This window comes from Scardinius erythrophthalmus (assembly GCF_964197995.2).
Source record: "Scardinius erythrophthalmus genome assembly, chromosome: 24".
In the NCBI taxonomy this organism is placed as follows: Eukaryota; Metazoa; Chordata; class Actinopteri; order Cypriniformes; family Leuciscidae; genus Scardinius; species Scardinius erythrophthalmus.
Window position 1 is genome coordinate 5,596,897 of NC_138244.1, and position 24,182 is coordinate 5,621,078.

The 24,182-nt window shown below is 38.1% G+C and overlaps 2 protein-coding genes across 2 annotated transcripts; one reads left to right on the top strand and one right to left on the bottom strand.

Moving 5' to 3' along the window:
* Positions 1 to 1,064: 1,064 nt before the first annotated feature.
* Positions 1,065 to 8,794, top strand: chchd3b (coiled-coil-helix-coiled-coil-helix domain containing 3b; the record flags this gene model as incomplete). Its single annotated transcript, XM_081355349.1, has 9 exons — positions 1,065 to 1,139; positions 1,995 to 2,823; positions 4,865 to 4,958; positions 5,054 to 5,234; positions 6,623 to 6,637; positions 6,956 to 7,039; positions 7,146 to 7,216; positions 7,872 to 8,007; positions 8,756 to 8,794. 9 exons carry the CDS (start codon positions 1,065 to 1,067, stop codon positions 8,792 to 8,794), a joined length of 1,524 nt encoding a protein of 507 aa, XP_081211475.1.
* Positions 8,795 to 12,056: 3,262 nt separating this feature from the next.
* gpr22b (G protein-coupled receptor 22b) lies at positions 12,057 to 17,073 on the bottom strand. The gene is made up of 3 exons (XM_081355380.1): positions 16,689 to 17,073; positions 14,832 to 15,754; positions 12,057 to 13,703 (listed from the first exon to the last, which is right to left on the bottom strand). Exon 3 carries the CDS (start codon positions 13,697 to 13,699, stop codon positions 12,377 to 12,379), a length of 1,323 nt encoding a protein of 440 aa, XP_081211506.1. The 5' UTR covers positions 13,700 to 13,703; positions 14,832 to 15,754; positions 16,689 to 17,073; the 3' UTR covers positions 12,057 to 12,376.
* Between the last annotated feature and the right edge of the window lie 7,109 nt (positions 17,074 to 24,182).

The window sequence follows — 24,182 nt, forward strand, 5'->3', positions numbered from 1 at the left end:
TTTTACTATATTATATTGTAATAAAATACATAAATTGAAAAGTGGTGGAAATGACATGGCTCTTCAGAAAAACTGTTAAAAATAATAATAATCCATGGAATTCTAAAACTGCCCACTGTTATATTGTGTTAGAAGACAAATGAATGAAGCTAGGAAGATAAGAGTGTTTTAAGAGTGTTTTAAGAGAGTGAATTTTACATAAACTCACAGTGCCAAAAGTGCTTCTAGTTGGAGAATCACCCACATACGTGTGTGTGTGTGTGTGTGTATGAAGAGTTATATATATATGATATATTAATATATATATGAAGAGTTCAGATGCAAAAGCCTCTAAGTGCCATCTGATTTTCTTCTAGACTGATCATTTTTATCAAGCTCGTATATTTAAGTTCAATAATTTCACTTGAATGGCATTGCAAATTACCTATTATGTCAATTAAGTGAAATTACTGAACTTAAATATACAAGCTTTATAAAAATGATCATTCTAAGAGAAAGTTTTAGATGGCACTTAGAGGCTTTTGCATCTGAACTATATATTCATATATATATATATATATGTCTGTGTGTTATATATATATATATATATATATATATATATATATATATATATATATATATATATATATATATATATATATATATATATATATATATATGGATTTACATTATATTAGCCACGCCCCCAAACATAACGAAAAGCAGTCAGAAGAATGTCCACTTCAAGTACTTCTAAACTTTACATATTTTATGATCACATATATATATCAAATGTATGTTGAAAAAACATTTATTCTCGATTATAAACGTTCATTATCTGGCAATAATAATTCGTTGTCTCTCCGGAGGTTTGAATGAGCGCGGGGCTGTGGACAGAAATTCCTCAGGGTGTGTGAGCAGTCTATGGGTGAGAGACTGAGTGGGAAGGGCCGGTCTGAACACGAGCTTTTCGGCAGATATTGAAGCCCGTGCTGAATTTCCCATCAGCAAATTCCCGTTTTTTGAATTTTATGTACAATAATTATCACATTAAACTATAGAGGTAAAGGTACACCGTCGCAGTGATGGGAGGCAACAGCAGCTCGCGCCACGTTTCCCTCGAGGAGGCCGATGAGGTTACATTCGTAAAGGGCATTCGGGTAAGTGTAAGTTACTAATTAACAATACACTTATTGAAAAAGAGTTTTCCCTTTTCGTTATTAAGTAGTTATAGCTTCATAATCTCTATCCCTCATACAAAACTTTCTTTGGTGTTTGCTTAAGAACGTAAGTTTGTTGTATGTATAATGAGTTGCAGTTTCACTGATTCAGTCGAAGTCTTGTAGCATTGCAATATCGTCCAAAAATGCAAGAAATGCATTGTTTGTGGAGATTTCAGTCGAAGTCTTATGTCATTGGAATATCGTGAACAATGCAAGAAATGCACTGTTTGTGGAGGGTGTAGAACAAAATGTAGTGCTGTGCAGGAGGGCATGTTATGTTAAATATAGCCTATGGGTCATGCATGTTGTTGACCTGATCTGCATACTAAGCATGCATGCATACTACACCTAAACATGATTGGTCAACTTTCGTATTACCTATAGACATTTTGTAGTACCATGGTACATGAATTTGGTTGCCAGTTTCAGTGAATAATATTATTGGTATGCTGTACAATGATTTAGGCAAAGTACTTAATTAATGCTAATTTCAATCAATTCCTGCATTATTTGCAATTGCTTGCATAAAAATAACGCAATATCAGCTAATGAATATCCACGAATCCTGGTACTATTATCACAAAGTTTGAAAAAGATTAGTAAATTCAATTTGGACAACAATAATCTGGACAAACAAGTTATACGAGATCCTTGTGGGACGATCATACACATAAACTTTTAGGTGATGCAGAAACTGTTCTCATTTATCACTGTAAAAACGCAATGGTGCACATATTTTAATAAACAAGAGAAAATGTATCTCAATGCTATTTCTGATCTGATGATACACAGCTTTCAGAGAGAGTGATTAATCGAATGAAGGAGTCTCCACCTGTGGTTCGCCCGCAAGTGCCAACCAGATCACCATCAACTCCTCCGGTTGAGTCTTCAGTTCCAGATGTACGTCATGTACCCATAATGCCTCATTCCCCTTCATACGCCAGTGCTTTGGTCCCTCCTCCTCTTTCAGAGCCAATAACACCTTTAGTGCCTCCTGTGACTGAGGAAACATCAACACCTCCTTCATCTGTTCAGTCACCTGAGGGTCTTCCAGTTCCTCCACCCACTGGTAATGAGCATGTAGTTGTACCTGATCCTCAACCTGGGTCTGCTAACATACCTGTACCTGATCCTGAACCTGCTAAACCCATAAATGCTCCTTCACAAGCCTCAAGTGAACCAATAACCCCTCCTCCATTAGTGGATTCAACCAGTGCACCTGTTGAACCCTTAATAACACCTTCTATCACCACCTCTACTACTGAACCTGTAACCAATCCACCTCCACCAACCAAGAACCCACTTACTGAGCCTGTAATATCTTCAGAGTCCTCTAGTGAACCTATAGTACAGACTCCATCCTCCTCTACTTTAGCAGCTGAAGCATTATCTGCCGACCCCATGGACTTACCTGTTCCTTCTCCTGTTGAGCTTGAGACTTCACCCTTCCCGATCTCCATACCTGATCCCGTTGTATCTGTCATGGAGGAGTCTACTGTGTCACCTTCTGGATCTGCTTCAGATGTGGTTTTGTCTAATGAAATGCCTTCCAAGACACCTCCTGTTGTTGTTCCTTCCTTAATCGACCAAGTCGAGGTCTTTCCACCACAAACACATGTTGGTAAGTTCATAATCCGGTACATTAGTCTTACCACAATCTTTCTGCTTAATTTTTTGACTGATTGACCAGCAAAGTCTCCAATTGTATCTCAGTATTTTATACAAATGCTTAACTCAGTCTTAAAGTCAATTAAAGGGGTGGTTGATTATGATTTGACTTTTCTAACTTTAGTTAGTGTGTAATGTTGCTGTTTGAGCACAAACAACATCTGCAAAGTTCAAAGCAAAGGGAGATATTTGCTTTTAAAGAAATCGCTTTTTAAAGTCCCCGTGAACCGGAAGTTGCAAACGACTTTTCTCCAGTGTTATGACGTATTTCCCAGTGAAACGGAATATTGAACAGAGGGCAGGGATTTACTCTAGCGCTCCTCCTCTCCATCTCTGCTCATAGCAGACTAACGGTTTGAGGGGAGTGGTTAAGCGTTGCCCAAACCAATTCCTCAAACCTACGTCATCGGAGAAGGTCCTCCAATGCAGAGGGGAGGGGCATTTTCAGATTTTGATTAAAGATTACCATGGTAAAAAACATTTTTTTAAAATATTTTCTTGCACGGATTAATTGTTCACCACAAGACTAGTAATATGCGCTAACAAAGTAAATAGGGTCAATTTTGATTTCATGGGGACTTTAAGGATTACAACAAACGGCTGGTTGGGACTACACAACATTCCTCCAGGGTTAGTGACATCACAAACCCTAAAATTAGCATAAACCCGCCCCCGGGAACGCGATTTATAGATTATCATGACAGAAAATGCTCATCAATGACTAGAAGGTAACTTCACACAACCTACATAAATTCATCAAATAACCATTCAGAAACGTCCTGTTGCTTCTACATGTTGTCACTTCTTCTTGAGTCTCTCCATCTTTGTCTGACTCCGGTTTGAACATAAAAGGCTAAAAGTTTTTGAAATTTTCAGTGAGTGTCTGTGTGAGGTAAAAGGACACAAGCTGTTGAAGCTCCGCCCTCTGTGCCGGGAGCAGCAGCTCATTTGCATTTAAAGGGACAGACACAAAACCGATGCGTTTTTGCTCACCCTCAAAAAGTGACAACTTTAACATGCTATATAAAAATATCTGTATTATTTTGAGCTAAAACTTCACATACACACTCTGGGGACATCAGAGATTTATTTGACATCTTGTGAAAAGTGCATTATACCACCCCTTTAAATGATCTGTCACATAGCCCTCTATATAAAGTTGGATATTTATAATCTACAACTTTATCCGCATATATATACTATATAGCAAATCTCAACTGTCTGATTTTTAATTTCATTTCAAAATGTAACTATACCATCACCCAGCTCTTTATATAAAGTTGTATATTTGTTATGTCCAAATTTATTTGCATGCATGCCATATATTCGTATAAAGCAAAGTCTAAACTCCCTGATGTTTTATTTCTTCGTAAAATGTTAACTATATTATCGGCCAGCTCTTTATATAAAGTTGTATATATAAGTATGTCCAACTTTTGCATACATTCAGTACATTGACGTAAAACAATTTATATTATATAGCAAATGTCAACGGCTTGATTGCTTGAATCATCGCAAAATGTAAAGTATGTTATCGCCCAGCTGTAATCTGCTAAATGCGACAATAAGGCATGATCATCATGATTTTCTGTAAAGATTTGAAACAATGTTTATTGTGAAAAGCAAATAAATTTGACTTGATGTCCGTATTTTGACGTTTTAGCAGGTTATCACTAGAAGTCTGTCATTTTCACCATAATGACCAGTTGTGGCATTTTGATTAAGTAAAAAAATAATAATAATAATTAAACATGCCCAAATGAATTGTTGGTTGCACTTTATTTTACAGTACCAGTACTTTCACAGTGTACTTACCTAAGAAAGTACTGGGTAATATAAGGTAACTACATGGGTTAAGGTTAGGTGTAGATGTCCGTTCATTGTTAGTACCTGTATTTTAATTACTGTAATAATAAGATCTATAACATGCATGTTGAAAATAGATAGAGTGAATTTTCATCTCACGCTCAAATGTTGGTGTTTCTTCTGTTTAGTGAGTGAGGAGAAGCTCAGGAAGGAGATCAGAGAAGATCTCCAGAAGCTCCTGAACGAGGAGATAAGGATGGCAGAGCTTAATATGCGACAACAGTAAAAACCTATCTGATCAAGATCTTTCAACAACATACGCAAGAATGCAGTGAGTTTTAGGGTTTAAACGGTGTTTATTACTGTGTTTTCGTAAGGCTGGAGGAAGAGAAGGCTGAAGCGAAGGCTCAGGCTCGAGCCGCAGCCCGACTCCAGATTCAGGATGAGGTCCAGAAGGTTCTGGATCAGGAGAAGGCGTCTTATCAACAGACTCTAGCAGACGCCATCAGGAGGGAGCAGTTGAACGTTCAGGATGATCATCTCATAACTCAGTATTATGTAAGTCAGCTTCTCCACACAGGATCCTGTTCGCTGTGTGTTGTTTGTGTGTGTGTGTATGTGTGTGTGTGTGTGTGTGTGTGTGTGTGTGTGTGTGTGTGTGTGTGTGTGTGTGTGTGTGTGTGTGTGTGTGTGTGTGTGTGTGTGTGTGTGTGTGTGTGTGCGTGTTTCTGACAGTTTGAACAGCTTCTTCTGTCTCATAACTAAAAAAAACTGTTTTCATACTGTGGTATCATATAGTTATGGAAGCTTGTTTCCGCCACTGAATAATAAATAAATACTAATAATTGCGACTTTTTATATCACAATTCTGACTTTTTTTCTCACAATTGCGATATATCAAGTCAGAATTGTGACTTTTTTTCTCACAATTGCGAGATATGAAGTCAGAATTGTGATAAATAAAGTCGCAATTGCGAGATATAAAGTCGTAATTCTGAGAAATAAAGTCGCAATTGCGAGATATAAAGTCGTAATTCTGAGAAATAAAGTTGCAATTGCGAGATATAAAGTCGTAATTCTGAGAAAGTCGTAATTCTGAGAAATAAAGTGGCAATTGCGAGATATAAAGTCGTAATTCTGAGAAATAAAGTCGCAATTGCGAGATATAAAGTCAGTATAAACTATTCTGAGGTAAAAAAAAAAAAAAAAAAACTCCGTCTTTTTTTCCCTTAGAATTGGACTTTATATCTCACAATTCTGAGAAAAGATGTCAGAATTGCGAGGTATAAACTCGCAATTATGTGTTATAAAGTCAGAATTGCGTGATATAAACTCGCAATTGTGAGATAAAAAGTCGCAATTATCGCAAAACAATAACATAACATTAGCATAACACCATGCAGGGTTATTATAGTTAACTAAAACTGAAACAATGGATAACATATGTTTCTAATATTTAATATTTCCCATTTTCATTTAGTTTAACTTGATTTACTAAAATAACTAGAACTGAAATCAAATTACTAAAAACTATAGACATATTTAAAAAAATATATAAATATATTATTTATGGTGCAAATTATAATGTGAAAAAATTCAAACAGAATGATGACATTTCACAGTTTTTACATTAGAGAGAGGAGAAAATAATTTATATAGAATGGATGGATAGATAGATGATGGATGGATGGATGGATGGATGGATGGATGGATGGATGGATGGATGGATGGATGGATGGGTAGACAGATAGATAGACGTGCAAAACAATGTTACGTAACATTTTCTCTGCATCCACCTCTACTTTGATCTGCTCGTGTTGTCTTTGCTTATTGCTAATGTCCGAATGCATGAAGTAATTGAACCGGTGATGCTTTGCTGCTTAACTCCACTGTCGCTTATTTCCTTTCCATGTCTCTCTTTCTCTTGATCTGCCCGTGTCTTTCAGTGGATGGAGAGGAAGGTAAGACGCTGCACCTTCATTCTGACAATCACTCGCTCTTTCACTTTTTACAGAGAGATTTGTGACCTCTGAAAAAGTGAATGCTCAAATACAAGATTAAATTAGTTCAGTTTAATGTTCATTAATTTATCACACACATATACAGCCTTTGGTGTATTAAATTTGACTTGACTTTTCATTTAGAGGTCATGTGTGAGCAAGATTTTTAATGTGCATCAAAAAAAATGCATGTGCCTTTAAACTTTATTTACTACAGTGATCAATTATTTTTATGGGAGATTTACAGGTTGATCCGGTCATATCATGTTTTATCTTTAGGCTCAGAAGCTGGAAGAGAAGGAGAAAGATCTGGAAAATCAGGACGCTTTGTTCCGGGAGCAGATCGCCAAGATGCAGGAAAAGGCAAAATGATTCATCCCATCTTTCATATCCTCTCCATAACTTCACTGCATATGAATAATATTACATGTGTTGTTGACCATCTCTTGTTGTTGTTGTTGTTGTACAGGCGGCTCAATTCACTAAAGTCACAGCTGAAAATTACAGGAAAGGCTTAGAAAGCGCAAACAATCGCTTCAGGTCAGTGTGCAAGAGTAGATTTACTAATATTTTGAATTAGCTTTTATTTTTATATTTTTAGTTTTCATGTTAACTTTAGTTTAATCGTCACATTTTTATATTAAGTGTCTTTAACTACTATGTACTTACATTAGAAAATAAGTACAGTGTACTTGTGTTCATCTTGTATTGCAATTACAGAAATGAATTATAGATGTAATTACGTGCATAATAATAATAATAGTACAAACTAAAAATATGTATGTGCATAAGTGCATTGTATCAAATGATTCATTTAAATATCAGTTCATTGTAGTTAAAGACACATAATATGAAGTGGGACCAGTTTAATTTTTAGTATGTGCTTTTGTCATTTTCTAAAAAAAAAATTAAATAGCTATTTAGGTTTAATTTATCGTTAATTAAGTTTTTTATTTATTTACAGTTAATAATTGTAATGCTTCAACTTAAACTACTTTCAGTTCATTGCCAAAGCAACCTTTCTAATTTTCGTTTAGCTCAAGTTTTTTAACTCATTAATATTTCATTCAATTTCAGCTTTGTTTTAATGAACATAAATGTTTTTAATAGTTTTAGCTAATAATAATAACCCTGGTGCAAGATCAGTAAATCAGTGTTAATTTTTTCAAATAAGTCTCCTTCTCACTCTCTGTAGGCGATACCAAATCAAGCCAGTGTGTTTGGATCTACAGAGTCAGATAATGAAGTGTTACGCTGAGAATAAAGGTCAAACTATGAGCTGTTCCAACATCGCATCTCTGTACATTCAGTGTGTGGACCGCGCCAAACAGGTAAACCGGACACTTGGATGAACAGGACATGACTTGTATTCAAAATAGCAATCAAAATACTAATTAAGAAAAGCTTAGAGGACATTTTGAGCTAAGACTTTAAAAGTGGTTTAAAAAGGATTACAGAAATGTTTGCATTTCATTTATTTTTCAGGATAAAAAAGTAAGCACTGGAGGTTAACTTACCGGCCTGAACGTCAGATCTACAGTGTCATGGTGAAAGAAAAAGGACCATTACAGCAAATACACACATCTAAACCTTTATTAACATTTAGTTAAACATTTTCCACTGGAAGTGTGAGGGAATTTCATCCCTACAGAAAAAGAAAAAGGAAACTTAACATGTTTCAGCAGTTTTAAATGTGCTTTTCAGGAATATGAGCCATGATTGGACCACGATAGTGCAATACCTCAACTCTTTTAACTGTGAACTGTGAGCTAAATGATTTTAGGTGCTATCGAGTGCTGGTTGTGTGTGCAGATATAGTGATGTTTCCCTTTATGTTTCAGAAAAATAATGCACACTTTTTTTTGCATGACCAAAAAGTACAAAGCGATGCACAATCTGGAAGCTGCTGTCTGATGATACATTTTTGCGTAGTAAAAAGTTTGTGCCTTTTTCTTGAGATGCTTTTGTTTCGGTCATTTTGGGGCAGTGTGATTGGCTTTTAGCAGCACAGTTTGGATTTCATCCAAATTTGTCAATGGCAACTCCTATAATAATGGGTTTCCACATTATCTTTTCCAGCCTCTGAAGGCTCTTCGTTGTGCAACTTATTTCCACTAGATGGCGCTGACGTTATTGTAATATTATTGGATGTATTGGGGAACCACGCTGGTCTAGAAGGTTAAAAGGACGACCAAAAATTCTGCAATCCCATTTTCCCAAGCCTCTGGTCAACAGATTAAGTTCAACATGAAACGAACATGACCAGTTGTAAAATGAGGCAGTAGATGCATTTACATCTAGAGCTTGTTTTCTAGTTTATTATTTAATTGATTCTGTGAATTGTAGGAAGGGGGCTGTAGTTCTGTATCGTATGAGAAGCTGAAATGAATAAGAAATCATGTCCACTTGCTGCTGGCGTCCTCTGATAAACGTCCTACCAGCATGAACACAGCCTAGATTCAGCACAGCAATTCATGCTAATTTCACATCCAGCGCACTCGCTGCCTTAACCCTCTATTGCATGCATTATGAAAGCATGTTTGATGCATAAAACGGACCTCATTATCGAAATCAAAATCAATAGCCTTGTGTTTTATTAAGATGTGTTATTTAAAGACTGCCATCACTCTCAACCTCATGTTGTTCCAAACCCATATGCATGCATGACTTCTTTTATTGTGTTGAACATTTTTAATGTAGGCCTATATGTCACTCTTTTGCATGCATTTACAACTTTCATGCATCAAAAGCACCATAAAAATATCATAGTAGTCCATTTTCAAGTCATACTATAGCTTTATGTGAGAAACAAATTGAAAATTAAGCTTATTTGCTAAAAATAAATAAAAAAACTCCTTTAAGCAAGCTGATTGTTAAATCAGTGAGTTGAGCTCAAAAACTGGATCAGTCTAATTCACAAATTAATAATTTGTGAACTGAATCAACTGATTTATTGAAAAGATCTGACTCAAGAATCAATCAGACTCAAACATTGTTAGTTCTCTAATGTACACTAACACAAAACATATGGCTTTCTGAGAAATGGAAAGATTAATCCTATGATCTGCGTTTATGATGCTATCCTCTTATTTTCATTATATAGAAATTATTGATTCAGATAATCATCAAAAAAAAAAAAATCTCCTTTTGTGCCACATAAGAAATAAAGTCAGGTTTGAAATGACGTGAGGGTGAGTAATTAATGACAATATTTTCATTTTGAGGTGAACTATCCCTATATAGATAATTAATGTAGGATTCAAAAATCTAAATGAAAAACTTATGACTGCAACAGTATTCATAATAGCCTTGTTCATTTCATTGCACAGTTGCTCCTGGGCAATAAGTGTTTAAGCGACCATAACGTACAATGAATTTATATGACTGTAAATGCTATGAACAAATATGAGTCATATTTTCTCCAACTTTGTCCTCAAGATGTTTTTAAAGAATGCTAGGATGTGCTGTGACCAAGAAAAGAGTTTAATTTCATACTCATCTCTTCATTTTAATCCATTTTATATGCATCAGGTGCTTGTAAAGTGTACAGAATAGTTACCCAGAGTGCAACAGACGGACACACTCACCTGAATACACGACGTACTCCTGGTCCCCCCCATCTAGTTTGACATGAGCAAACCGAGCTTTATATATGATGACAGATCTTAACGGGTGACATTTACAAAACCCTTGTGGTGCATTGACTGTTTACAGAGGGGTTGATGATTCTCAATTACAGTTTTATAGGACGATCTGAGAGGGGCAGATCTTATGCGAGCGAAGTGTGACGAAAGGTCACCGTGGCATATTGAACGGCTGGTTTGGTTGTTTGAAGTGCCGTCACTTGGAACGAGGCAGAACCGTGAATTGCGGGTCCCCGTGTGACCTGGATTTTACAGTGCCATGAAACCGGCTTCTGATGTCTGCCAAGGGCATTTCAAATCAAGCGTATGATTTTATCCCAAATAACAGGACTCCGTTGGCGTGACCCGTTGATGCCAGCTTGATATTGCTTTTCTAGAGGTCGTCGGTGAACAAGACCCCTGTTTGGATGCAAAACTTACGCTGTGTCACTTTATAAGAGCTTTTAAGTGATTCTAAATTGTATCGACACCATCTATTTGTCTCAAATTTGGCCCATTTAAGTAGTGTGCACTTTACCTGTCATCCAGTCTGATGGATGAACATCTCAAGAACCTTGTTTTCCTTCATCTGTGGTTCAGATGGCAGCACTTCATTGAGATTCCTTGGTACTGAACAAATTATTATTATTATTATTTTAAACATTTATTGTAAAACATAGCTCGGTTCCAAATCTTTAAAGACACGTTGTTGTATGAATAAGCAGACAGTGATCTCACATGGCTTAAGTACACCGTTCACTTTGAGACAAAAGTTGTATAAATCAAGAATAGCTTCAAAAGGTTCAGTGAGTGACTCATTAGAACGAGTCATTTTGACTGAATCATTTAAAAGAACAAGCTTGTAAGAGTCATTTGTTCATGAATTACGGTCGTTTTGACACTTTTATTTCTTTCTATAGCTTCATCCCAGTGTTGTTATGGTTAACTAAATCGTTTTCATTAACTGAAATAAATCTGAATTAAAAATATAAATATTAGATAAAAAGATTTAAATGAAAATTAGAAATGTTTACTTGGCAATTAACTGAGATAAAATAAGTTGAAGTTGAAGTAATAAAATTAATAATACTAAAACTGAAATAAATATAAAGCTATTAAGTGAAGCAAATGTTTATCATTTTTCTTATCGCTTATTTTTCTTATCGTGAATCGCTAAATCGGCATCGTCATTTGTCCATTGACAACACAGAATAATTCCCACTGAACGCACAAGGACGAATGCTCGTAACGGTGCACAATAGACCTCTAAGAGCTGGGAAAATTTTCATTAATATGCAGATTTGGTGAATGGGAGCTTAACTTCAGTTTTTTTGTGAATGCAAAATGAGGGACGTTTTGTCCTTGACAGCAGAGGCGAAATTAACCAGACGTTTCCTTAGATTTGACAGCATATGTCTTCGATGTCCTCCCTTCTTTTCTTTGCATATCATGAGGCTTTTACAACTTGTTTGTTACCAGCTTTTAATTTGCGGTCTGTCACTCAGAGCTATCACATGACACCAGAAGACTTGGTGTACAGCGCAAGAGGCAACTTTTTGTAAGTGCTTTTGGTGTTTTGTTAATGTTTATGAATCGCTATGTGATGATTCATCAAATAATTCTGCTTTTTTGTTCCACAGAAACCATAATATTCTCATATTCCTGCACAAGATGACTTCAGACGGAAGGAAAAGCAGCCATCATGGCGGGTTAATGTTCCCAGCATCTGCTGTTCATGTCAAAGAGCAGATGAATTTCGTCTTTCCCCCACCTAGTTTATTACAAATACATGTATACACAGGCTAATAGACATAATAGAGGTACATAACTGATCAAGAATATGTACAAATCCCATGTATTTACAGTACATACAGTGGTTTATAAAGGACATGCATCTTGTAACTGCAGTAGTATCATTCTATGAAACCTATCATATTATATTCCAAGTAAGTTATATAAATAATACGATTATTTGATACCTGCTCATGTACGACTAATATTCACATCACGTGGTTCCCTTTATGGATAACAGTGCTTTTATGAAAACTAGTCTTTTGTTAGAGGTTGCAAAGTGGCTTTAATCGGCATCTTCGGATGATAGACATTTCTGCCTGGCTTCGTGATCATCAAACGTCACTTTCTTATTCCGTTTAGGGTCGATCCAGGAGTTTCGGATCACTGCATTGTTCGGCAGCGGATCCGCCTCGATGATGGACACCACCCGTTTCTTCATTTTACTTTTCAGGACATTCTGAAACTTCTGCCTTGTGAAGGCATACAAGAGTGGATGGAAGACCGTGGTGCCGTAGGCCATGACCAGAAAACCCATTCGGAGCTTGACGGTGAGGTCGCTAGGGCCTGCGCTGAGAATCACAGTGTTTAAAACGGTAATGGGCGTCCAACAGAGGAGGAACGTGGAGATGATGAGCAACGACATGCGGAAAACGCGCTTTTGCCGCTCACGGCGTTCCCGGTGGCGTTTGACGGCCCTTCGCAGGGCGATGATCACCGAGACTGACGTGCGCATGCCAAGTGGAGCATTTCCACGGTTTCCGGCGCTGCTCTGCGAGGCGTCCGTGATCTCGGGAAGCTGCTGTTCGGATGTCGACATGAGAGAGAAGTTCTTTTTCCTCCTCATCTTCTTCTTCTTCTTCTTCTGCGTGGCATGGAAGCGCGTGCCAATGCGGATGTTGAGAGCCTGCAGGATCTTTGCGTATGTCACTAGCATTATGACGGCAGTCAAACAGAAAATGGGGATTTGGGCCACTAGGTGGTAGTACAGACCAAGTTCGGTGTAATACTCGTTTACGTGCACAACGGCGGTCTGATTTGCTTTGGTGGGCTCCGGTCCCAAGAATCCCACTTCGATAAATGGCACCAAGAAGCTAGCGAAAGACAGCACCCAAATGCAACCCAACAAAGCCACTGCTCGTCCCATTGTCAGCACGCGATTGGCGGGTTTAACGGAGATGTCGTATCGGTCCAAAGTGATGGCTAGCACGTTAGCTGCCGTAGCTACGCTAGCGAAGGACACGCAGGCCTCGTGGAAGCAACACACGAGCACCGTGTCGCTTTGCAATGACAGCATTAGCACGACGATGGTTAGCGGGATGCAGCAAACGCACACCAACACGTCCAACACGTGCAGGTTCATGGTGACGATGTTGCTAACGGAGTTGACCAGGTTGGACTTCATGCAGTAGAGCGCCAGCACGGTCAGGTTGCTGCTCAATCCCAGTACGATCTCCAGCATGAGGAATCCAGTCAGGGACACCTGGAAGCTGAGTGGGTACGGGATCGGGCCGGCCGCCGTCATGGCGGGACTCACGGCCTCGGTGATGTCAAGGACAGTTACGTTACTCATGGTGCTTTCTTCCTCCGTTGAGGGAGGGACGTGCATTATCCTGAAAGGTAAAAACAGCAGGATGCACAATCAGAGAAAAAGGTAGAAAGACCAGGCGCATTTGAACAGCGTTGTTTCATTCAGAATTTAATGTCTTGAAGATGAATCGATTGCTTGAATGACAGATAGATGGATGGATGGACAGAGATGGATGGATAGATGAATGACAGGTGGATGGATGAATGATAGGTGGATGGATGAATAGATTGATGGATGGCTAGACAGAAAGATAGATAGAAAGATAGATAGATAGATAGATAGATAGATAGATAGATAGATAGATAGATAGATAGATAGATAGATAGATAGATAGATAGATAAAAATGGATACAATTCAGTAAATACTTCTTCCTTTCATTCCAATTCGACTTCCTGAATTTCAAATTCACACTCGTTCACTCACTTCAATTCTGAATTTCGGACAACCCTGTGTTAGATCCACTACTAATCTAAGAGAAGAACAAATTAAGTTGTCTGTAATGGCCACAATAAGATTTATCATGGATCTCACTTATTGAGACCAACAAAACCATTAGATTAAGGAATCTGTGGTAGATTTAAGATGGATTCGAATCACCGCCATATACAAAGTTCTGTTTGTCTTGTTCAGATTCCCTATGCGCCTGCTAATGGCTTTAGATCTGAGGTTCCTGTGCACGTTGACTAATAATGCATTGGTTATGCACTGGCCTGTCTGTATTAGGCGCTGCCATGAATAGACTCACTTTAGGCATTATTTTTTGTCCACAATGCATTTTCATTTGTTGCACAGTGATGGATTGCTCCATTTGCAAATGTGACTGTCTTTAGTGCTGTGTTTCATTCATCACCGTAAGAGAGAGAATTAAGAGAGAGAGAGAGAGGATTGTCAAGATAAGTATTAACCTGGTTTTTGTAATTTACTCCATGTAGATGGATGCATCAAGGTGCCAACTGGGTACTAATAACTCTTTTTGTTTTGATGTAGGCCGACTGACACCTTGGAGTGAAACCATATGGAAACTCGAATGACTTCATGAGCTAAAACACAACACCTCACAGATCATCAAGCTTGTTTTCTGGACGTCGAACAACCTTGACGACTAATGACAACTGTCCAATAGTTTATTCTACACATTAGTTGACTTACCCTTCCCCTTCCAGGTTTTTTCTCAGCCTCGGGAGTCAGCGGTCGAGACGGGAGAGTCTGGAAGGGGTACAAGTTGTACATCAGCCCCAGGCATGGCCTTTCAAGGAAGTATTCTGCACTTCTTAATCCTCGTAATCCAAGCGAATCTCTCTCTTAATGATCAGGGATGATGTTTTTGTACTAAACCAATTGATATGTTTGGTCCCCTGCCATGTCCAGACCTAACAAAGAGTTGGCATTCCTGTTTTCTTTAACGCACTGATTAAGTCCAAAGAACATGAAAAGTGATTTAGAGATAAACTGTCCATTTTCATTTTCTAACCTAGCTTGACAAACACTAGAGCGTTGGCGCTTGCAACGCCAAGGTCATGGGTTCGATTCCCAGGGAAAGCAAGAACTGATAAGAATGTAAATGCGTACCTTGAAATGCAATGTAAGTCGCTTTGGATAAAAGCGTCTGCCAAATGCATAAATGTAAATGAAGGTAATTGTTTTCGATTAATTATTATATCCACTTTAGGGTTAGGGAGTTGCTGTAATCTCGCTCGATACCATCAGCACGGCCTCATACCGTTCCTTCACCGCTGACATATTCCCGTTATTGCAGTTTTATGGGCCCTATAAGGTGATAAATCCATATTGATTTGCTGATTTGCATGTGCCATCTGGTGAAGAATCCAAGGTCGCTGAATTGTTTAGGTCAGCATGAGGGCGTTGGGGAATTGGCGATGTAATTTCCAGTCCCCTCACAGAAGGTCACCTTTAGGTTGCATTATCAATGCTTTCTGAAGCCTGTGATAAAATTTTCACATCTGTGGCGAGCATGGGAATGTCTTCCCCTGGGAAATCCACTCGTTCTGGCACGTCTTCCTGAGAGATGGCACTTTGGAAGCAGTTCTCTTCCACTCTTTGATTCCACAATCCTAACAAGAAAAAAAGCAGAGAAGTGTTGATAAGTGAACAATCAATTATTCATTAAGCCTGCATCCAATCCATCATCAAGTAAGGACTTCCATGTGTTATCCATTCATCTTTTCCGAGCGGTCTGCGGAAATGCACACGCTCTGGTCTTGCTTAACGTCCATGTGAAGGTACAAGTAACATCTGCGAACCTGAAGGGGTTGATGGATGGGCCCGTGCATCTTGGGAACAATCTACAAACACTCATTTCCAAAGCAATACCTTTTAGGTAAGGTAACGCAATCACCTGTGTTGTTTTTATGTCTGTACTTTTCTCACATCATTTTTCAGTCAACGGCCCTGAAAGAATATGCCTGGATCACGTGTAACGAGGTGGTCGTGTTCCAGCCGTGAATGAGATTTTACACTGTAAATTTTTCCCAGATGTTACAGTCCAGCAGACTTTGACAGATCGAGGGGAAAACCGTAAACAGAATCGATTGGGTATTGGGGGCGAAATTTGTCAGCGGAGACGTGGATCAATAGACTAACTAAAGTAAGAATGCTGTTTACAGGCAGCGGCAAGTTAATCACAAAACGTAGACGTCCCCTCAGATATTCAGATAACGGATCGATATGAGGTTTTCAATGACAAATTCTTAAACTTTAACCTTTGGTTCCTTCAATCATAAAGGTTGCATTCTTGCAATAAGCATATTTTCCCTCCTTCTATCCTTCATTTTGCGGATTTATTTGAATTTGATTTACTAGGGCAACTCCAATTTTGACAGATTGCCCTAGGGAGATGTATATATCTGCTATTCCAAGTTTCGACATCTGCTCTTTTGAACGAATACTGTTTAAATGGTTTTACATCCAAAAACTCAGCCGCATGCATACTTGTTCAATCACATTTATTTATTTTTTTACCAAAGTTATTCAATATCACCAGCTTACCTTTGCGCTCCCAGAGTTCTCATCTGTCATGCAACGTGGAGCAGCTACATCTTCACCGAAGCATCACCTGAGATCCACAAGTGCACAGACTTTTGTAGGCATTGCATGTCAGCGAGTCGTAAACCTGCTTCTCCTTGAGGAGCATGAATCAAATCCCGTCCGTGCGAACTGTCAGAGTGAAATAGACTGACTTTGATCTACTGTCCTGCTAACTGTTTCTTTCACTGTCTTGCTTCTTTTCCTCTCTTGATGGCACACTCGCTCGCACACTCGAACTGTGATGCATTGAAGTGTTACCGATGCACCCCTCTGTTGCTCCTCCAAAAACCTTGCTTGTCCCCCCTCTCTCTCGTTCGCTCCTTCTCTATCTTCGTCTCCCTCTCTCACTCACTGCGGCGGTTTTGCAGTGTTGCTCTCTGCTCTGATTGGTCTGTCGTAATGGGGTTAACCCTTTCCTCCCCAGAGAGTGGGGATGCACTCTTTTGTTTTCTTGTCGTTCTCTCCATCCAGCTTTTCCCTCTATCCTGCGATGGAAGCGCAGTCAGTCCCTGCGGAGATGCTTTGGTTTCTATTTAAACACTGTGTCAGAGTTGCATGTTTTCATTCATATTTGATGCCGTGCTCTGTGATGAAAATGGATATGTGTCTACTGGGAAAAGGACACAAAAAGAATGTGGCTGTGTTATAAACCTAGTGAGCTGTCTATGTAGGCAGCATTTTATGGTGCGCAGGCAGTTTTTAAAGACTATTACTTCAATGATTCTTAATTTTGGCAACATTTTGGCTGAAACAGCATGGCATGCATTCATAATGGAGAAGGCAGTGTCAGAATGTTTTGCGATGAGCTCAGTGGAAAAAAATATATAATTTGTCCAGTACCTATGTACCTATAAGTGCCTATAAAAATGACACATGCACCAATAAGACCGATAAGCCGATAATTATTTTGGTATGTTATGATAGGTGAATTTAATCACAACATTATAAGAATGAAAAAAAAAAGATAGATAGATAGGCAGATAAATAGATAGATAGATAGATAGATATTTACAATTTACAAATCCTTTAATTAAAAAAAGTTATATAATGATATTAAATATATTATGTATTCCTATTCATTTTAAGATTAGCTAAAGATTGCATTGTATCAATGTTAGAAAATTATTAGTATTTTTAAAGATGAACATTTAGCAAGTAGATGTAATATTACATATCTAATATTGACCAATAATTTCTTAATAATTTTCCAATATGAGCATTTTACATTTACATTTAGTCATTTAGCAGACACTTTTGTCCAAAGCGACTTACAAATTAGGACTTAATTAAGCGAGTCATCGTGAAGAGGCAACAGCGAAGCAAGAAATGCTCAAAATACGAAGTTCAGGCATTGTTCAGAGTAGCATAAGCCCGATAAGGGAGGATTAAAGGAAAAGGAAAGATATTTTTATTTTTTATATATGCTCACGGAAGAGATGAGTTTTCAGCTGTCATTTGAATGTTGTCAGGGATCCTGCTTTCCGGATGAGGGTGGCGAGAGCATTCCACCAGCTTGGAACCGTGAATGAGAATGTTCTGGAAAGTGATTTTGTGGCTCTCTGTGATGGAACCACGAGACGTCATCAAAAAGTAATTTTGAGAATCGAAACGTTATTATGAACATCCATAATAGATTAAAAAATCGGATTAATTAAACGTACATGATCTTACCCAACATATTTTTGTATAATATAGTGTATTTTAGATGCTATTGTCGTGTGCTTAATGCTAATGGGAAATTATTTAAATCGATACTCCACTTTTTTTGGAAATAGGCTCATTTTACAACTCCCCCAGAGTTGAAGAGTTGAGTTTTACCGTTTTCGAATCCATTCAGCCGATCTCCGGGTCTGGCGGTACCACTTTTAGCATAGCTTAGCATAGATCATTGAATCGGACAAGACCATTAGCATCTCTCTCAAAAAAATTGTTTTTGATATTTTTCCTATTTAAAACTTGACTCTTCTGTAGTTGCATCGTGTACTAAGACCGACGGAAAATGAAAAGTTGCGATTTTCTAGGCTGATATGGCTAGGAACTATAATCTCATTCCTGCGTAATAATCAAGAAACTTTGCTGCCGTACCATGAGTCCAGCAGGCGTAATGATATGACGCAGCACCTGAAAATAGTCCCCAGCTCGGTAGACTATAGGGTCGACTATTTTCAGCCTATTTCTGGCTTAAAATGATTAAATAGGCATAAAATGAGCCTATTTCCAAAAAAAGTGGAGTATCCCTTTAAATCAAAGTCGAGTCTAACATGCATTTTACAAAGTTGAGCGCTATTTGTACGAAGTAAAAATAGCTGCCTATATCGATAAAATTGTTCACTTATGAGATTACAATTCAAACCAACTGTGTAGGCAGTAGGCAGCTCACTGGGATTTGAAACAGAGCATGTGTGTTATATTTAGATGATGGGAACACTTAGCGTGTGTGTGTGATAAGTAAAGGAATTGTGATTGATAGTTTCAATTAAACCGGCCTGTCAGCTGGCAGAAGGAGCAGTCTTTCTCTATTCATTTTGTTTGGCTCATTTGGCAGGTAAGGGGGGGGCGTTGAAAGTGACAGTCGTAACAAGAATGTGTGTGTGTTCATATTTGAAGCACTTGTTGGCGTGCAGCTCTCCGTTCTGAAATGCACATGTTGTATTATTAAGTAGTAAACATCCTTCTATAGACACGGCGGCAGCGCTGCTGAAAACTTTTTACTAAAACCAGGCTCAATATTTCAGCTGTCATTAATATTTCAGCATGCTTTCCCAGCAGCCTTCCAACACTGCAGACTAATATTCGGTTATTCCTAACCATTTTTCTGTGTTGAGTGTTGGAGAAAAAAGACACTAGCAATAGCAGACAGCATTGTGTGTGCTGTGGATAAAAATGCACAATGATCATTCTAAATAACTATTTTGATTGATATGAATATTTTCATAAATAATCCTCCCTCCGCAGTCCTTACATGTTTGTCCATATGCAAATCAGACAGATGAAGGCTGTGAGGAAAAAAGAAGATATAGTAAGTATTTACAAATATGTTGACATGCATTTAGAAGAAAGTAGTGGAAAGCATTTTACAGTGTCATTGTTACATATGTTACATGTAGTTACTATAGTAATAACTATAAATTATGCATAATTAGATACAACTAACCCTGAACCAAACCCTAATCCTAATACTAACCCTATAGTAAGTACATGTAGTTACTTAATATTACTTAAGTACTTAAATGTCTAATTACACTGTAACAACGACACCTTAAAATAAAGTGTAACCCTGTTTTCTAGCTGATTCTTATAGCATGGTGAAAGTTATTTACAAAATAACATGGTTTTACCATGGTACATATCCAAAAAGCCAGAGCAATGAGATTTACCATTGAAGTGCCTTGAAATGCGGAGCATTATTCTAATTTGTAAGTTGCTTTGGACAAAAGCGTCTGCTAAATGACTAAATGTAATGTAAATGTATTCAATGTTGATGTAATTTCAACTGAAACAGGAAGACAGGGCGGGAAATATCAAATTGCTCCTCCCCTTTTTTAAAACTAGCCAATAGCATTTAGTTTATATCACAGCTTGGCCAGAGCCGTTGAGCTCGGTAAAGCCGCAGTTTCCTCCTGATCTCTACCCTGGAAATCCAGAGTTCTCGCGAGAGCACAAGTTGAATTTGCTCAGCGAGTTACTCTGGCGTCGAGTAATGATGCTCATTAAATATGTCCCTCTATCTTAGCTGCACCAATCACATCGGGTTATCTGATATAGGCGGGCCAGAGGCGAGATGACGACAGCGCTGTGACGTCGAAGTCATTAGTAAACATTGCAAGATGGCTGTGGATGAACACCAGTTGTTTGAAACGGCTTTGGTCGCTACAATGAATGAGTTAAACTTGACTTTTTATCTAAAAGAGGAACAGAAAACGCCGCTCGAATCATTTCTTTGCAAGAAGACGTTTTTGCTGTTTTGCCGACCGGATACGGTAAGAGTCTAATCTACCAGTTAGCTCCGCTCTGGATACGTCACCCCATGTATTGTTGTGATTGGTCGTAGTGTTATCCAATAGGAGGATCTTTGTTGACATCTTTGTACGCATGCGCGAGTGGTTGTGTGGCAACAAATCAAACAGTATTGCGGGCTGTAAAGACGCGACGAGCACTTTCAAGAGAGTTAGCGGGCAAAATCCACAATATATAAGCACTTTAACATCTGAAGACCGGAGGAGGTTTGGAGAGAAGCTCACAATTTGTATTGGTGACAAAATCAAAGTTATTCAAAGCCCATATGAGATCTCCGCTGACTGTGCGTGCAACTCCCCAAATAGACGAGGCATTTATACTTGACGCAACTGTTTTGTTTTAGACTGAACACCAGACCATACAACTGATTTAGACGCGCAAACTGGGTGATAATGAGATGTACTAATATCCGTCTGCTCGGGCAGATTCGGCTCAAAGTCGTGCATCTGCGGATGCGGAGGCGCGCGCGCTGTAAAGCCGAATCTGCCCGAGCAGACGGATATTTATTAGTTTTTTTTATTACCTTCTCGCTCATGCGGACGCGTCGAGTATAAACAAGGTTTTAAAGCTCAGCCACTTGTTTTTTTCATAATTTTTTGCAAGTGGAAGATCTTGGTTTACATTTGGACTTGGATGTGATCTTATAGGCTTGAAAAGGTTGGTGACCACTGCATAACGCAAACCCAGTCAAACGTTTGACTGCAGTATCTTCTATTCTATGCGCCTTATAATCCGGTGCGCCCTATATATGAAAACAGTTATAAAATAGGCCATTTATTGAAGGTGTACGGTAGTGCGGAAAATACGGTAGTCTGGGTGCTGTGGATCGCGGTTTGGGACACCTGAATCAGAACGCGAAAACATATGACTCGGTTGATTTGACTCAGTTTTATTATTTTTTATTTTATTCAATCTTCTATAAATACATAGTCACTAAGACTTAGGCCTACCATGAACAAAATGAGCCTCACAAACTCGATCAGTAACGTTAGGAATCCAGGCTTCGGAGCGTCCAGGTTAAATCGCCTAATTGCAAGCAACCATTTCTGTCGTTTTTCGCGATCCTTTTCGGAGGGAATTCGAAAAAACTTTTTATCAGGCCCCCAACGAGCCGTACAATCGACCACACAGCAAGAGTGAACCATCGTCTACTCTAAATCCTCCTCCAAACATGCAAAACAATCAAATTACAGGTATCTAGCGGTGTTTCCTGCCACACGATTCCCGTGATGCAACGCGGCAAACATAAACAATGACGTCACAAAAGATCCGCCTATTGCGTGCAGTGAGATTTTCAAATGCATGCTTCTTGAGTTGGGCGATTTTCATTACTCAATGCCCAGTGTTGTAATGTAACGGAGTACAAATACTTCGTTACTGTACTTAAGTAGAAATTTCACGTATCTGTACTTTACTTCGTTATTTAAATTTATGCCAACTTTCACTTTTACTCCACTACATTTCCTAGATAAAATGTATACTTTTACTCCGCTATATTTCCACTAAGCATCTTCGTTACTCGTTACTACAAAATAAAATCAGAAGAAATGTGTGCGACTACAATAAGGGAGGTTTGGCGAATCACTGCTCCTAGATTGCAGTACGCACGGCGCGCGCTCTATTTCAGCGTAATGCTTGTTTGTTGCCATGCCAAAGGAGGAGGAAGCACAACTGAAACCGCCATGGAAGCACGAGAACCTGCCGGAGGACCTGGAGCACGTTTAACTTACAGAGCTGCCCACTCTCACGCATTCACCGTGAGACACACGCAATTGACTTTTTCCACACACTCTCACGCCTCACATCAATTTTCTCACGCACAGAAAAATCGCGAAGCAAAGAGGACGACCGACAGACTAGACAGAGCAGGTTACATTATGATATAAAACATTTTTTTTTTTTAAACTCAGATTATGTCAATTTTATTACGAAATTCAAAAAATAAATACTGTTTTGGCGCTTGTAAATGTTACGTGACAGATGACAGATCCCTAGCTCAAGTGAACCGATCATCTGTACTAGCTAATAGTAAAAAAAACATGAATACTGTTGAAAGATACAGTAGGCCTATAACTTACCAAAATGTTCCTCATACATAATATCGATCAATAAGTGTTTTTCATCAGCGTGAAGAGGTCAATAACGTAGCTGGAGGACAATTATGTCACATTTACCTCAGGAAAGCCATTTAATAATAGGCTATAGGCACAGTTGGCAAGACAAAATATAGCTATAGAGAGTATTTTGCTAAATATGTGTTCTATATTACATATTTATTATATTTTTACTTATATCATTAAAGTTTTTATTATAATAAAAAAAACGCATTCTATTTAATTATTTTTAACCTTAAATAATAGCCTACTACAAGCTAGGGCTCTCTGTATGTTTACAGCATTAGGGGAGTTGTTTTTTTTTTGTTTTTTTTTGAAAAATTAATGCAGATCTTGAGTAGCCTACCTAATATTTATACAAATGAGTCAATATTAAATCAAATCACAATTGAATTGAATTGAAATAATAAAAAAGCGTAGCTTACCAGAAATTATAAACATATGTTTATAATTTCTGGTAAGCTACGCTTTTTTATTATTTCAATTCAATTCAATTGTAAGAAATAATAAAAAAGCGTAGCTTACCAGAAATTATAAACATATGTTTATAATTTCTGGTAAGCTACGCTTTTTTATTATTTCAATTCAATTCAATTGTGATTTGATTTAATATTGACTCATTTTTATTTAGGTAGGCTACTCAAGATCTGCGTTAACATGTCACTAAACCTAATAAAATTCAGTTTAATTACAAAAATGTTAGTGACAATCACAATACACATATTGTGATGCAATTTTTTTTTTTTACAGCTAAAGGTACATGCAGTGGGAGATAAACGATAACATAAGTAGCCTACAGTACAGGCTACACAGTCCCTCCAGTTTTTCGTGATTCCGTGATCGCTGAATTCAACAACAAAAAATAAATAAAAAAACTTTTACTTTTACTTCAATTACTTAAGTACATTAAATATCAGAAAATTACTTGTGATACTTAAGTACAGTATATATCAGATACTTTAAGACTTTTACTTAAGTAATATTCTAAAAGGTAACTTTCACTTCTACCAAAGTCTTTTTCTAGTACAATACTTGTACTTTTACTCAAATATTGCTTTCTAGTACTTTATACAACACTGTCAATGCCAGACCCTTAATCTTCCGGATTTGGGTCTGGATTTCCAGGCTACCTAATCTCTAGTCTCGGCCTCAGATGTCACGTCCACGGACCGTTGGCTGAACGTCTGATGCATATGACACACTTTTCTGGAAACACTTCCGAAGTTTCGAAGTCGCGATCTGATTGGTTGAATTCGCGTTCTTTAACAGTCCGCCTGGAAACAAATGCCATGACGCCAAAACCCCTTCGTGGAAGAAGAATGCC